A 17,701-nucleotide genomic window follows, 5' to 3' on the forward strand; every position below is an offset into this window, starting at 1 on the left:
GAATTAAACACGGACACATACAAAGACTTAAACAATGTTGCAAAGTTGATTTATTTAGACACTGTGAGTTGGAGATTATTGCAAGCGCATGATTAAATGCACTTCTTTACTGCAGCGGGTTATGTTGTACAAGTTACACAGTGCACAGCAGCACGATGCAGTTACTCGGCTTTTGCACCCCACAAAGGCCAAGAGACGTTTCGTATTCATCAGTACGGGGCCAGGTAGGAGGAATAAACATTAGATTCCGGTTTGTCTTCATGGTTTGACAGTTCACTGGATACGTAAGTGACTGAGCGCCCGCTACACCAAGTATCTGACGCGTGTTAATGAGGGGCAGATCTGCTTGTGTAAATGGAGCCACCACTTGGGAAGGACGCCCTTCGAAAGTAAGGTACGACAGATGGGAAATAAATCCACAGATTCTTCTCAATTCGTTCACTTCTACCATAGTAGAGGGGATGCTTTCGATGCAAATACGCCATAGAAAGTCATAGCCGCTTGTTTTGTTGCTCAGCAAGTTAGACTTTGAAGAGTTTTTTTATGCTGCGATTCTAGCTCCCCTGCACCCCACGGGCTTCGGTTGACCTTAGTACAATGCAGACTGTTACATGAACGGCGTCAGTATAAGTTCAAAAGTTCAGGCTAAATTCATAGACTGTTGATTTTGTCGAGAGGTGCACTCGAGAAGCAGGAGAAGGGACAGGGCTTCAGTTCGGGTCTGCCCGGCCGGTAAAGTGGATGGTGAGTCAGGGCACTCAGATCGGATTTGCTTGTAGGGTCACAATTATAAAAGTAAATCCGAAAATGATGTGGGCAAAATTATAGAAAGAGAAGACACAACGTACACACGAAAAAACTTAAAGAACAGTTTGTTTTCGCCATAACCATGCAATTAAAAGGTTTGGGCAGGTATAAGTGGCATCAGAATCTCTTCTACAAAAAGCACTTTTATGCGACAAATGCATGTTTAACCCCTCCAGCTACCTATCTGTAAGATAGAGATATGCATCAAAATAGAAATACACCAGAGCCATAGCCAATAGGTCTCGCTTTTGGGACCTTATAAGTATTTAGTTATGCAGCACAATATCCTTGGTGCAACAACAACTGTTGCATGGCTAAAAACGTATAAGGTCCCAAAGGCAAGACCTATTGGCACGCTTGTTACTTTTTCTATGTGTGCTGCATTAAGCAGCTCACATAGGAGTTTCAAATCGGCATTCTGGATTGTTTTGATGCAGGAAGGGACACCTTCCTGCACATACACAATCATTCCCCCAACACAGACACACCCATGCACTATTGTGCAATGGTGCCTGCTTTGACACTGGGCAGCTAGATTTATTGCCTGTGCTAGGGGAAACGCAGGGGTGCGCCACATTCTTGTTAATACGGCGCTTCACTGCGTTTTCAGAATGGCAAATCTGTAGTTAGCAATTTTTGCTTAATACTACGCTTAGTCATTCCGTTGTAAATATGGCCCAATAGCTCTTAAAAAACACAAAGTAAGAGAAAACCATAACCAAGGTCAGGGATAGAAGCCATTCATAGTAAAGGAGGCCTAAAAGATTAAATGATGAGAGAGAGAAGTAAAGCGTGTTTATGGGCGTTGCTTTCATTAGTGCAACAGTTGCAATGGCACCAGGGCCAGAAGCATGAGGGGCCCACTGAACTATGCTTATTGCTGTATTTTATCATTCAAGTAGCAGTCAGGGGCACATTCCCTTCCTTGCATTAGGGCCCACGTTACACTGGGTTCGCTACTGAGCTTGTGAGAGAGAGAGAGAAAGGTCGTGAAGGAAGAGTGGATGTAAGGACGTATGGAAAGAAGAAAGAAGCTTTGAAGGGCCAAAAGCATTATAAGGTGAATGCATGGGTGACAGGACTGATGGGTGAAGTGTAAAACAACATTTGTATGGGTGGTTGAATGAAAGAAAACCAAGAATAATAAAAGGTTGGATGAATGCATGGATAGGTGGATGAAAGTCTGGGTGAACTGATAAAAGGAGGGTGAAATAATGGACGGATGAACATGAATGGATGTATAGATGGGGAAACGATGGGTGAATGGCTGGAAGTGTGAGTGAAAGGATGGATGGAGGGACGGAAGAGTGTAATGATGAAAAGGTCAATAGACAGAATGGTAAAGTAAGGATGGGTTGAAGCATGAAGAGATGGATAGGTGGATGGATGTACGAAAGGATGCAGAGAAAGGACAGAAGGTGGGATGAAGGGTCCTCATATAGGGTGACTAGGACCAACTCGGTTCACTCACCAATGGCATGCGTGGTATGGATAAAAGTGGGGGATATTTTAGGGTTCTGGCAACTCCAACAGTTGTGTTTACTTTGGTCGCCCTAAGTTGGCAGATGATTCAAATGGCGTACCTTTCGCGGATGGAACATAGCATCCTACCTGCAGTATTTTTCACATTTGTATTTCAAAATTGGGTCGCCTGACTGTCTCTATTAATATTTTTTTAATCTGCCTCACAGACTTGCTGGGACTCCTTTACTGCGTGCAAGCAGTGTGGTGTGCATGACAGGCACAGACATGGCATCAGTACACCTTTACTGTATTGTATGATAAGATTAGCAGACGAGTTCGTATTATTAGGAACTCTGGGACAGATTTACAAGCCCCTTGCGCTACTCTTGCGCCACTTTTAACACGGGAAAAGTGACACAAAAGTAGCGCAAGGGGCTTGTAAATCTGCCACTCTGTGTTTCTGTCATGGGTTTCCCCCTTCAAATCTTCCTCCAATATGAGCATCGTGACTACAAGTCCCAGGATTCATTGCAGAGTTAAATGAAATCCCAGGACTGCAACATGGTGTCCTTGATGACACGGGGTCATCTGGTAAATGCTCCTTTATTCTCAGAGTAGACATGTTACTTAAACAACCCAATGTGACCTTTTCCTCAAAAAACGATTGGTTCTTTAATTACTCGTACAATTGTCGGAACAGGAATTGTAATGCGGCAGCGCCGGCTGCATTAAAGGGGCAGGAAGGCGGAGTTCCCGTGAGTCAGCAGGGGTGCGAATCTGTTTGTAATCTGAGGTACAATGTCTGCACTCGGAGGCCTTAATTGCATTTTCTTCCCTACAGTTCTGTAACCTAACCGCATTCCTGTGCTCGGCAGATTACAGCCAATCAGCGCATGCAGATGAAGCCCTTTGTCTCAGCCTCGCTGAGGGCAGGGGTTAAAGAAGAGAAGACAGTGGGCGGGGCAGGGGAGATAGCGCCCGAGGGGTGGGTGGGATCCGCAAATGAATCTAAAAGTCATTGTGGCTTCAAAGGCGCCAGGATGGGGGGTGACGCGGCCTCGGCTCTCGCAATCAAGGTCAGAATAAGACCCTGTAAGTGCAAATGGCGGAGGCTAAGCCCCCTCAGCGGGAGTGTTGGGGGCAGGGCTGAGTGAGACGTCCCGCGGAGGGAGGGCAAATGGACTCTAATGTAAAGCATCAACAATCTCGAGGGTTTTCGAGGCAGCATGCAGATTGCCAGCTCGCAGGAAGGGGTGTCAGAGATTACACCCTACCCCAAAGAATTCAACGAGACATTGTACTACAAGCCTCAGTTTGATGTAGCAGAAAAATGTAACCGAACCTTCGGGACATGATTTGATAAGTATGGGACCACACATTTGGTCACGTGTGAAGCAAAAGTGGGAGGCCATGTTATACAGTTAGCACATAATAAACAAGGAATAAATTTTTTCCGGTGAAAAACAAACCCTTACTGAAATTCTCTATATAAAAAACGCTGGTGTTTCGCTGTCCCCAACACCTAAATGTACACAGCCGGCATTTGTGAGCACTGGCTTTAAATCTCGAACTCGGATGTGGATTGAGTCATCTGTGGTCACATCCCCCACCCAACCAAGGAACACACAAGTTCGCGCCCCTGCCGCTATATTTAGCTCTGTTGAAAAAAAGCATTCACACTGTACTAAATTGCGAAAATACCGACTATGTGACTATCGAGAACTTGGTTGACAAACTCAACAAGAAGGGCTGGGCGAGAAGGGAGGGGGGAATGCCAGCAACAGAGGAGCCTGATCAAAGCTGAAGAAAAGGGAGGGGGAGAAGGGAGGAGGGAGTGCGAGCAGCAGCTGTGTTAAACAAGCCGAGGTGACAAGAAGGGCTGGGCGAGAAGGGAGGGGGGAATGCCAGCAACAGAGGAGCCCGCGAAAGTGAAAGTGATCATGATTACGATCGCTACGGAGGAAAGACACATGGCGCTGCGCGCGTGCACGTTCACGTGCACTGTAGCTTTAGGCCACGGCAGCACTTTGAAAAGCCCAGATATAAAATGTCTCTTCGAGCCTTTGGCTCGCGAGACCTAAAGAGGCAACCTTCAGAACCTGCAAGAAACCGTGTTTAGCCTACCAGGGGAAAAGCAGAAGGATTTGGATCTACTGTTAACTTGATCCCCTTTGACGAGAGGGTTCTCCCATAATTGGGTGACGTGGTTTCCTGACTTTGTCAATTGGGTTATTTGATCTGGTCTTTGTTGGCAACACTCATCTGTGTACTGGGGAGCAGCGAAGGGCCTCAATGTTGTAGGTGATGTCTGCATACAATTGCTAATAAGCAAGTCCTGAAGACCTGTACAGTTGGGTGTGAATCTTTTATGAAGATGAGAGAAGTCACACTGTTGACCTAGGAGATGCTGGGAACGAGAGCAGAATGTGTGTGTTTTCGGGTTGCTGCCCAGCACGTCTGCAAAGCGAGCTGAGCACTCCGAATCTCACATGAACGGTCTCAAGATTGCTATAACTAGGAAAACTGTTTTGATGGTCTCTAATGTCCCAACAGAAGAGCAGCGTGCATTACAGCAAGGCTGGGGAACTGTCTCGTCCCCAGCCCTTTGAAGCATTCCTAGAACTGCCTTCATTCCCTTCAATAAGCAGTATCAGTGTGCTGCATTACGATGGTGATTTTGGATAAGGGAACTATTTATTTTTTTGATTCATTTTCCCCGGTCCCTTTTTGCTCTTATTGTCATCAATTCTACTATTTCTATAACTTTTGATCCCAGCCCTTGATCCTTTTCTATTTCTGACGTATTTTGCTTCCTAAAGTTTTTGGCCTATCAAAGAAATGAAAAATCCAAACTAAGTTTAATTATGTTGTAATGAAACTGCTGTTTACCTGTGCTAACACATGTAACACCTCAGCCATGATCTCTGAGTATGTAAGTGCCCTTCTGCATAGCTAATAAATTAGCGCAAATGCGCCCCAGGGGAAAATTGTTTACTTCTCTGGACTAGAATGTGGGACATAACCCACCTGGCCAGTTACACACAATAATATTTGACAGAATTGCCAATCAGGTTTGCTCTAATCCTGTATACAGACAAGTATAACCCCAGTTTTCCATGAACCGCAACATACTTGCATTCAGCCCTTCAAATTCAATGCAGAAGCTACGTTGGGTGTGCTGGTCCAGATGAATCAATGCTCTGACATCTTGCTTGGGTGAGGAAAGGGTCATTTCTGCCAGAATATCTAATACTGCATTTCAAACCTGGCGCCATGCCATAGCCAACTGTCTAGATGCCAGACTCAGACTAAAGTTGGCATCTTTATGCAATGAGGAATAGCTCGCAATTAGCGGACTGCACAAATCTAACATCAGTGAGGGTTCAGTAATAGGGTTATAGACTTGGCTTGAGCAGCTAGGAGAGGGCTTCAGCCAGTTCAGCAAAACACTTTCAGCCATACTTTTTGCAACAACAGATTAGAAAACATCATTGAATTTGCTATTAAACGCACGTTTTAATCAAATGTAGTGGAATACAAATATGTCTAGTACAGAACTCAAATGCGGTTCCTGGTTAAAAGCAGGATTTCAGATTTGTCTCGTTGTCCCAAATGAAACACAATATCACATTTTATAAAATTGTAATTGCAACACAAATATGAAGGAATGTGGTATCACTTTCAAGGCATATATAGGAAGTGTGCTTTTGTAATTTATGTATTTGTTTATTTATTTTCCTTTCTCTGTATATCTCCCCTTTATGTATTGTTCATATTGTTTTGTTTCTTATATATAGAATTTCTGACTTGGATATGTAGATCAATTTATATAAAATATGTATGACTAGATATAGGTCATATTTTGATGTGCTGCAATATGCAGGTTCTTTCATTGTTCTTTTGCTTATTGGACAAACCAGATGCAAGTTTGTTGGAATTTGCACCGTCATAACTTTTGTATATGCTTTCACGCAAAATGATTTATTTTGAAGCTTAATAAAATATTATTAAAAAAGTAATAAACAAAATTACACGTATATCTAACAACAGAGTGGACTTGTTGGAAGGGTAAATAAGTCTGAGAAAGAAGCGTGTTGCATAAAATGGGCCTCCCATGTAAATACAATTGTCAATTTTTATTTCCCTAGTTAAATCTAAATAGGGAAATATTCCTTTTACCTTTTTAGCATCATCTGCTGAAAACACAGTTGCTGCAAAGGTTGTAGAAAATCAGTTCAAGGAGGACTAAAACACATTTATGGAGAACCTCAGCTTTCGCTGAACTGCCGTAAGGATATCCCCCCAACTGAGGCCGGTGCGTCATAGGTGGTGCGATATGTGGTCATGGAGGGCCCAAATAATGTCACTAACCAACGTAGGTAGTGGTATTGCAAGGCCTGTGAAGTAGCACTTTACAATGGAAATTCACCAGCGTTGCCAAAAGCAATCGAGCTGCAGGGATTCCAGCCACTTGTAGTTTGATGCTGCGCCCTGCCCCATTTAATGCAAAGATATGTTCAAATCCCCATAAAAGCATCCATTGTCTGTTTTGAAGTGGAGCATTTAAGTGTGATGGAAAAAACAGGAAAACCGGTCTTCAATATCTTGATTTAGTGATCTTTATGGTCTGTCATGACAGCAAAGCTGTCACCAGACAATTATGTGATCATCACTAGTGAGGGGCTTTGGCTCCACCCACATGTTGGGAAACAGGAGTACTTGTTTTGATTGGGTTGAGGGGAATGCTTCCACAAAAAAGTGCTTAACCTCTACACAGCTGTGATCATTTTGTTTACATATCCAGCTGCCTGAGCTTGAACTTTCAGGAGCATACACATGACACTGTAATGCTATTGAAGTCTCTTAGAGAACTAGATCATTTACGGTGTCCTTCTCTGGCAGCAGCACAGATGGGAGGAGAGCAATCATGAACGTACATGGACGTTTAGTCAGGCTTGGCAGTGCGACTGTCTCCTGATGTTTTAACCTGCACCAATAGAATTCTATAGTTCTTTGCTCTTTCATAAATACATATCAGTTCCCTTGCTATTAACTTGTAATGCTTACATTACCATGCAACATTCCTTTAAAGCCAGACCTACTGGCATTGTCAGTGCTTGTTACGTTTTTATGCTACATTGCAGCAGATATTTAATGAGGAATTGGTTGTATTTTTAATTAGGATTATGGTGGATCAACCATTGAAAAAATAAATGTGATATGGATTGGTGAATGCTGGAGGAGAAAGTGGTGTATGAAAGTAAGGGGTTGCCATAACAGGTGGAATAAAATATGGGGGAAATGGAATAGTGGTGATATATGTGCTCCTCCTGTGATGACCGGACATCGGCTACGGAGCCATGAACGCTTCGACTCAACTGCAGCACTGTGAATTTTTGTGGTATGGGTGGGGAGAATGAGAGCATTTTTTGACATTTAGAACACTGTACAGGTGGAAACATGTCTTCATGCTGCAAAATGTAATGCTTCTTGCCATTGCTGCATTGCTTGTTTTAAGCATAAAACAGATTTATAAAAAAAATTGAAAAAATAAACATAACAGATAGGAGTGCTTCAAAATAGGAGAAATCGTGAATCACTTAATTCAGCAAAAAAGCACATTATATTATGTTGGTATGTACGTTTTAGATTTGCATTTTATCATAATTGTTTAATACTACAGATTTAAAAAATGCATTTTTCTGTGACATTTTTTACCTTTGCAGCTAGAGCCTGTTCTCTCAACAAATCGTCCAGTGTATTCCTTGGATCCAGAAAAAGATTATGAAATCCGAGTTAGATGCCGGCCACATTCTTCTGGCTCCTATGGAGAATTCAGCGAAATTCTTTATGTACCTCTGTCCCAGGTTTTTATAGTTCGCCCTCACGAAGGTAAGGATTTACTTATCATTTCTTGCTTTGTACTCTAGACGTTGTAGGAACAGAACCCAGTACCTCAATAATCAGAAATGTACACTAATTATTGTGACACCCCAAAATGTAACTATTTACCTCAGGAGGGTCCTCTTCCTGGTTGATCTAACATAACAAAAACACCTCAACCACCATCCCTTTAGCAAAGTAATATAACAAGTCATAAAAACCACTCACAAACTGAGTTCTAGATCAGAGAAAAGGTAAAGAGTTTTATACAGAAATCGCAAAATCAAGTGGTACAGAGCAAATGCCACAAAGGCTCAGATTGCAGAATTGTACACAATAGTCAAAAAGTCAATGAATCATTCTAAGTCTCAAATGATAAGCAAAATCAATAAGGGTGGACAGCAGCCCTGGTGGATAAGGTAAAGTCTCTTAGAAAAATCTGTCAGATTCACAAGGAAAACAGACAGCATCCCTAGTAGAAAAGGAAAATTCTCTGGATCACCCCCAAAATAAGGAGCTCTTATACACGTCTTGCATAGGTAATTAGCTCAGGGCACAGATTTAGCATGACACGACTAACAATAACAAATATTGAACAAATCATAGGTTGTTACATCACAAATGTTGCTCCTAGCACTATCCCCTTTCTAAGTAAGCTTCGAGTAGCCTCAGCAATCTATCGTCATAGGAAGTTCAGCTAAACGGCAACATTTCCAAACAATGGGTTATACACCAGTACATGAATGGGCTATGCACCAGTACATGAATTGGCTATACACCAGTACATGAATGGGGTATACACCAGTACATGAATGGGCTATACACCAGTACATGAATGGGCTATACACCAGTACATGAGTACTAACCCAGCAGCGGAAAAGACCTAGGGCAGTTTGCAACATTCAGACCACCAGAAAGATCGCTCCCAATACATGCATATTTTGGAAAATACTGTATGATACAATTCTGTTTTTTGTTCTGTGAAGCCTGGGGGAAGAGATGAGGTGCACAGAGACCTGATGGGAGGGGTGAATGCAGGAGCGGAGACAAAGAGCGAGACGTCCACCATTTAACCAAGATGGCGATTTCATTAATATGTGGCCTAACTAAAACGTATTATTAAACACACTTCAAAACCATATTTTAACTGCTTACATATTATTTCAATGTTTACTTATATCATTTATCATGAAGATCATTATTACTCAATGTTATTTGCAACATGAAAAATATAAACCCAAAAAAATAACTCCCACAACGTTCACTTTCACACTTAATAGTGTTTCCATTTCAAGCAATTTATCCTTTTCCTTCATTACAAAGTGCACAAAATCAGAATGTGCAATGTTTGTCCACACAAATTGCGTTAGTTTTAGCCTAGTCAAAATTGAGCGGTTATACACCAGCAGGGTATGCTATTACCACCAGACGTTTGGTGCCTCTATAGATATATGTGAGGGAGTTAAGTTGAGGGCCTCGGTGTACTACATTTTGTGTGTGTGTCTATGTACATGTATGAGTATGTCTGTGTTTATGAGAGATGTCAGTGAAGGAGAGGAAATCAATTTATAAAGGGCTTGAATACCCAGAGGTATCTTGACTCTGTTACCAGCCAATCAGGGACTCACCTAAAAAAAACACCAACTACCGATTGGAAAGCCAAGTTTTCAGTAATTTCCTGAAACGACAGTGGTCTCCGAACGTTTGCAAATCACAAGATAGAGAATTTCAGAGAGTAGCACTCAGGTGCCTGAAGGATCTTCCGCCCAAGCAGCTACGTTTAATTCTGAGTACAATCACATTCTTCCTGGAAGGTGATCTAAGAGCCCTTTGGAGTGCATACCACTGAAATTTGGACTTAAGATAGGGATGACCCTTCTTGTATGCTGCTTTTTTTGCACTTGACAAAGGTTTAAACATGGACCTTTTTCTCATCGATAGCAACCGCAGCTTGATTGAATCCTTAGAAATTGACAGATTTTACGTTTAAAGACGTGCTGCCACATTGAGGACTACCTGAAGTCTGTTCAAGGGTGTTTGATTGATGCCCAAATAGAGACCATTACAGTAGTCCAGGTATATATGGAAAGGTTTTTTCCCTATCATCCTAAGAATGTGAGAACAAGATGATGTAACGGTGTTAAGTTGCATAATTAAATACTGTCTATTCACATCTTATTTCAAGAATTTGAAGAGGGGCATGCAGCTTGTCTTGTTCTGATTTTCCCTTCAGGAGCTCTTTGGCTTTATCAGTGAATATTTCTTTTGATAGTTCAATAGATCAGTAGCCTTTGATTGGATACATGTGTAGACAAATTTAATGTGTTGTCCCATATAGCAGCTTGATGACTCCATTGAAAGTATCCCACCAAATGTTGGCTTGTCATTCCAATTGCCAGGGTGAATGCTCTGTGCATTTCCTCCATTTTCTGTGAAGCCACATGTGTTTTAGAAGATCCACATAGGTTTTATAGATCAGGCAGAGGGATGTCAGAAAGCACTAACCTTGTACTCTGGATTTAACAGTGCTAATGCAGCCTTTCATCTCTTACAACCTCCTCCAAAGACCAGAAATAACAGGAATATAAGAGCCAATTCTAGAAACGGGGAAAAGGAATCAGATAGGAGGGTAATAGAGACAACGCCATCACGTTGGCTTAGAACTTCTTCTGGGCACTGACATCTGCAGGTCAATTTGGAATATAAAGGCAATAGGAAATACCTTAATAGCACTTCTGGGCACTGACATCTGCAGGTCAATTTGGAATATAAAGGCAATAGGAAATACCTTAAGAGCACTTATGGGCATTGACATCTGCAGGTCAATTTGGAATATAAAGGCAATATAAAATACCTTATTAGCCTGTCATGAACATACTGCAGCCATCTGTAGTGAAAAAGGCATACATTAACTGTACCTCCGTGTAACCAGCTCTCTGGCATGACATTTCCTGTTCCTAAAAATTAACCGTAACCTCAACCGAATCATTACGTAAAGCTTCATAAATATGCACTTTCTAATGAAGATAAGGTTAGTTTTTACATGATTAGTGTGTCACTTGAAAAGAAGTTAAAGTACATTATTATTCTGTGGTTCCTATTGCTAGCAGTATATATAGGGCCAGATGTACGACCCTTTTTTGCTACCGCAAACGGGAGATCCTCCCTTTTGCAACCGCAAAAAAGGGCAATGGCATGTACAAATGCTATTTTGCAAGTCACTGACCCGCAAAATAGCATTTGCGACTCTCGCTATTAGGAAGGGGCGTCCTAAATGCATTAAAAAAAAAAACAACTGCTTTATTAAAAAAGCTAACACAGACATGGTGGTCTGCTGACCCCAGCAGGCCACCATCCCTGTGAGTGCTAGCCATTCCCAATGGAGTCGCAAATTGCGACTGCCTCATGAATATTAATAAGGCATGCAATTTGCTACCCCATTGGGAACCGCAAACAGTGTCTGAGACACTGTTGTACATTCACATTTACGAGTTGCAATTTGACGTAATTTGCGACTTGCAAATGTGAATGTTTGTACATCTGGCCCAGTCTTTAGCAATGCTCAGAGTGAAATTTTAGAATGAATTGATTTTCCAAAATTCCTGTCTGTATTTACATGCTGTCCTTCTGCAAACTCTCGAAGAAACAATTTTTCTTTGAAAAACTAAATACGGGCTCTGAGAAGCAAGATACTGGCTGCAGCAGTATTGTAGCACAAGGGCTCCGTAAAACATGAGAAAAGTCATACCTGGTGATCCAAGTTGACGACCGCTATCTGAAAACAACATGAGAGTTCAAAGACTGCATGAAAATGTAGTTGGTTTTTGGGGTGCCATCATGTAGTGCATTCTCCACCTATGTGAAACAGGCAGTACTGACACTCCAGGAACACCACTAGCCTGTCTTTTCCTGAAATGGACTCGGTGTTAGCCGTTTTGGGCATTGTGCCCCACACCTGGCAGATCGTCAGTGGTAAGCCATGATTCCATATCTGGCTCCTCACAGGCAACCTTTGGTAGCACCTAGCTTGGAAATTATTTTATGATTTATTTTCTTCTAGGCGCTAATCATCGTGTCTCTGTTGCTTCCTCTAGTATGTCCACCCACTTTTGTTCTCTCCCACTCTGAAAAAAAAGAATGCTTAATTTACATCTGACTGGGTGAAATGAGCAGAGGGTCCTACAACAACAAGGATATATGTTCCCACAAGTTAGTAGAGAACATCATGTTGTCTAGACCTACAGAAACGTTGACATGGTAAGACTGCCATAGGGCACATTTCGCAACATCATGTTCTCACAGAATCATAACCTTTGACTCTGTCCTCGAATCAGGACTTGGACATTGATTAAGACTCTATTGTGTGGGTCTAGTGTACTTGTCCTGTCGTTTGGTGAGTTTTGGCAGGATGATTTCCTAGTAGGACTGCTCATTTCCTAACTATTTGGTAGATTTTCATTTACCAATGCTTGTTAGTACATTCACTAGTCCTCCCATAGAAGCTTTCTGCTGAAGGGCCCCACATTTGTGCCTTTGGAGAAGGCACCTTTGGCATGGTTATCTGTCAGGAGAATGTTGTGCTGGTCATGGCACTGGCCTGTCGTCTGACAGAATTATGGTCACTGTTACCTCGCAAACCGCGATCCATGTTTTCTCCAAGTAAACATTGGTGAAGTCCTGGCCCCATGTATCTGACAAAGATTGGGTTGGCAATGTCTACAGTCTATAGCCTGCCAGTTATGCCCCTTTCATCAGTGGTTCAGTAATGTGCTGCCATGAGCATGTCATTGTCATGCCCTGAATAAAAGGGGTTTTATTAAACAAATTTCTAACACAGTTACATATGATTGTCCTTTACCTTCCTTCAACATTGCTTGCTCTTGGTGGATCACATCTGTATGCGTTTGGAATTGCTCTATATGAGCCAGTTCTAGGTTTATTTGTGTTCAATTTATAAACCATTGTATTTCAGTTACTAAGTGACTAAATCAGATAGGAATATAAAAGAGGGGGGCAAATAAAAAGTATTCATAAATCAGCTAGCTTTCACAGTAGAGAGTGTCTTTAGCAAGGCTTTTACCTATTCTCAGACCTGTCCACAGGGCTGAGTTGTATAGATCATAAAAATATAAAGTGAATTCAAATGTGGATGTTGATTGGAAGCAGGTATGCATTCATGGTTGTCTGGATCTGTACAAAAATTGATCTATGACTGGATGGCTGAAGGTACATGGGATGTCATTTACCTCACTGCTTACATAAACCATGAGAGGACCCCTATCTGGGGACTATTTCCCAGCGCCAGTCCCTGGTTGGGGAAGTTTCAGAACATGGAACCATGGGACAACGAAAACAATGGTCAATTTTGATATGTAAACACAAGGAAGCTATGTGTAAAAAAATAAATGTTTTCATAAATTGCATATTTTCGTGTTAATGTTTGCAACTGAGTGATATTTTGATAAATTCACAGTGAGTGACGGTATAAAATACATACATGAAAATTAAATTCACATTAAAAAATATCACAAACCTTAAATGATACAGTCGGGGCGATTGGAATTTCAAGTTCCAGTGACTGCTACTTCCCCTTCGGGTGTTGTAAACAATTGTGACTTTATCCCCCAGAGAAAACTATTTGTTGTAAATTGAAGCTCAGAGGTGAAGCATTAAAAGGGACTTGTTTGGTATAATCGTGGCACAATTTGTTTTTAACAAACTATACTACGCCAGTCTGAATTTGTTTTTTGTTATTTTGTTTCAGAATCTAAGTTTCCTTGGCTGTTCTTCGTCATCTTTGGAACGTTTGGTGGTACCGTGGTACTACTGCTGGTATTATTTTCAAAACAAAAGAGGTACTGTCAAAAGCTGTGCTTCAACATTTACTTATGATTTGGCGCTCAAATAGGCAAAGCAGTGTGTTACTGTATGTGTACACTTGTTTGTCGTGACATTGACCAGCATAGACATATGTATGATAAAACTCCAAAAGAAGTTGGTCTCAATGAAGTCGAAGTGACTTTGACATTAACAGATATAAATATTTTAGGATACCACCTAAGACAATCCACTTAACATTTAAGTGCTGATCCCACCTTACCATGAGGTCACTGTTTTGCTTCTGCATAAAGACATGCGCAGTATGCACAAAAACCTACCTATAACTATTTAATTTAATATCATGTCATATTTATTGGGGACTTTCACCAAAGCCTTGCTCCGACAAATTTAATGTAAAAAATCCTTTGGTCATTCAGGGACAACAAAAACTAAACACCCTCACAGTGCTAATGGGGATACATGGAGATGTTCCTTTAGAACAGTGAGTGGAAACAGTGTGAGGTGGTGAGGAGGACAACGCGGATGGAAAGGGAGGGAGTTCCAATATTTGTGGACCAGTGATGAAAATGAAAAGAAATGAGATTAAGTACAAGGAAGATGCGGAGATAATAGAAGAAAATAAGAGTACAAAGTTTATGTGTGGGTACCTACATAGTGAAAACTAAAGAAGGGGGTGAGGGGCGAACAATGGTGTATTGCATAACGAGATTGAAATAGAGGCCACCAGAGAGAGAAGAGGGTGATGAAGACATAGAGGCGCTGGGAGAAAGGCAAAAAAAGCAAGTCAGATTGTGGAATTAAAATAAATCAAGGTAGGTGAAGTGAAATACGGCATAAAAAGACAACAGTAATCAAGAAGAGACAAGATTAAGAGCTTGATAAGAATCTTGATATTGATAAATATTGTATATGGTTTATAAAGTTGAAAAGGACCGCTAGCTGCAAGGGAGGACACACGAATAGAGAAGGAAAGGGATGAGTCAAAAATAATCTCTCAGCTCTGAGCTAAATGAGATAGTCGAATGGAAGTAGGATTGATGGGGAAATCCAGAGAATGGTGGCAAGCGTAAGCAGACAAGACAACAAACAAAGGATCAGATGTTGTCTAGGTTAAGATGAAGGGTGTGAGATGACATCCAAGACTGGACACCAATGATAAACCTCTGGAGACAGATTTATAAGGTGAAGACTCATAGTAAACAGAGGAGACGAAAATCTGGGAGTCTGCGTTGTGAAAATAAACGTATAAAATTAACAAAACGTTTCGAAAGAGGAGATAAGAGAAGCAAGAGGAGTTTTGCACGGGTCATTGTGTGGACAGTTTGGTTAGATCAGTTTAGGATGGTTGGTCAGTTAAATAAATGTACTTGGTCATGCAGTCATTCCGTGTGTGCTCCGATGGAACACTAACACTCAGGGACTACAGAATCTATGGTTAGGAGGAGTTGCTCCAACAGTCCCACCTCTGACATCACCTCAAATTAACTTGCATGTGAAAGACTTTATAAAATGGATGGACAGGCATGCAGTGCATGAACTGTTTTGACATGTTCAGGCCTGATCGGCTTGACATGCTATTAGTGAGGGTGCTGTTGCCCACTAAACAACGCCTCGCTCACCGCCGACATCAGTGGTTATTGCAGAGCTCTACCTGCAATGGGCAAAGAGGAGCCAGTTCTTCGAAGGCAGGTATGTTATCCACAATTTCCACTTGACTGCTTAATGCTCAGCCTTTTTATCTCAGCTATTTCTTCCATAAGAAGTGGGCAAATTCACATGCGGACGTGAGAAATACTTAAGTCAAATCCCTTCTCTCCCATATCATCCAATATTATTGATTATATTAACAAAACTAGGGCATTTACTAACCGCCTGCACGGCCTCTGGTTGAGCCACCACATATCCGATATGGGTACGTCAATGCGAGCTCCACTGTGGGGCACGCTGCTGAAATGAACGCGTTGACTCTAGACTCATGAGCAGTTATGGATTTGCTCATTGTCTAAACATATCATACACTGCTGGAAACATAATGAGTAAAGCATTCTTTTAGGGTTTCATTGGCCAGAAGTCTGCCAAACCCATAAATTCCACACCCCATTTACAGCTGGGGGAACCACTGATTGGGCGCCGTCCAGGGCGGCTGACTTTGCGGCATCGAAAGGCTCATCCGTATTCGGGCGGTGCTCTTAATGCAGATTTTCCCTGACCAAGTCTTGTATTCAAACAGTAATGGCCCCCAAGTGCAGGATAAAAACTGCCTCCATATCGAGGCCATTGACATTTTCTTTTGCAGAAATAAACTCCCACTTTTGAGGTGTGTTTGTGATATGATAACTGACAGAATGTTATTTATACAGACAATGCTTCTGCTGCTTGAGCAGAAGTACCTTCAGTTTGTTTACTTTTTATGCTTTGTTGCTATGCTCTTCCTCAGTAAACTGAGCGGTGGGTCAGGGACTCCTCACGCCTGTGCAGTAGTGGCTCGCAATACTGGGCATCCTGGTGGCAACTGTGTTTCCCTCAATGGTTTGTGAAGGCATGGAAGTCAGTGTGCAGTACAGAGATGGACTGAAGACCGGCCCAGCAAGAAGGAGTGAGGCAGAGAGCTTCGGCTGTTGATATGGCGTTGCTGTCCACCTGCTTTATTCTTGTCCAGGGAGCGGCTGTGAAACACTTGAAGGCAGGCGGCCGGTGCTAATAACCACTCTGCCCTTAGCCTTTAGCAGTAATGGCTGCAATTTATCTGTCTCACATCCTGAGGCCTCACATTTGACCAGAGCCCATAATTGCAGGAGCAGGCAATTAACACCTGTAATTGGTTGCCCCTGAGGTCAATAAGGATTAAATGATCAGTTGCCCTTTATTCATAATGAAGCTTTTGTCATACAATTATTGATGATACGCTGTTATATGTCCGAGACCTGGGACGAAAGCTTTCACCAGTTATTAGGGAGGTTGTTCAATTTGAGGGACACTCTGGACTGTACAGTACTTGCGACAGGTCCCTTATTTTTTCCCTTACTGCCGCCATGACCCAAGTGCAAATGGGATATCCTCTGATGTGGACATTGGACACGCAAAGCTATTTTGGTCTACAGATACACTTCTATCCGGAGGTGTAGTGTGAGAAGATGTTGGCAAAGTGGTGTATCGCCACAGAGGCGATAGATCGATGGATTTGATTGCCCCTCTCCTTCAGCTAAAGTATAACCATTATGAAGATGATAGTGCTACCAAGGTCTCTGTTCCTGTTCGCGAACATCCCAATGCCACTGCCCAGCATGATCTTTCGAACTTTGTGTAACCTGATGGTGCACCTGGCCGGGGCTGGTAAGGAAACTGCTTACCCTCCTGTACACAGTGGGCGGACTAAATGCTCCTAATCTAGAGGTTTACTACAAGGCCGCACAGAATATGTTTGCTCACTTATAGCTCCATGGCTGAGAGAGCTTGCTGCATCTCTGGCTGGAGCGAGACGCCGCAATGCCTCTGTCGCTCCGTAAATTCGTATTCGCATAACCCATGAGACGTTTTCATGTAATAGACTTTGTGGGCACGACACAAAACATTTGAAAGGGTCTGACTTCCTCACAGGGAGGCTCTTTAGTCTACTTGCCACGAGTTCCACTGGAGTGGTGTGCATGGTTCCCTCTGGGGCAAGACAAGGCGGTGCTGAAAGCACTCTGTGGGCTCGGGATGTGAT

At 42.2% G+C, this 17,701-nt stretch overlaps 1 protein-coding gene across 8 annotated transcripts in view; it reads left to right on the forward strand.

Moving 5' to 3' along the window:
* Positions 1-17,701, forward strand: part of GHR (growth hormone receptor) — a 985,620-nt gene that overhangs the window by 924,449 nt on the left and 43,470 nt on the right. For all 8 annotated transcript variants that reach the window (XM_085631192.1, XM_085631197.1, XM_085631195.1 and 5 more), the window contains 2 exons: positions 7,998-8,163; positions 13,919-14,009. In XM_085631192.1, the coding sequence (XP_085487318.1) occupies positions 7,998-8,163; positions 13,919-14,009 (257 nt within the window). The remainder of the gene's footprint in view (positions 1-7,997; positions 8,164-13,918; positions 14,010-17,701) is intronic.

Source organism: Triturus cristatus, chromosome 2_1 (assembly GCF_964204655.1).
Source record: "Triturus cristatus chromosome 2_1, aTriCri1.1, whole genome shotgun sequence".
In the NCBI taxonomy this organism is placed as follows: Eukaryota; Metazoa; Chordata; class Amphibia; order Caudata; family Salamandridae; genus Triturus; species Triturus cristatus.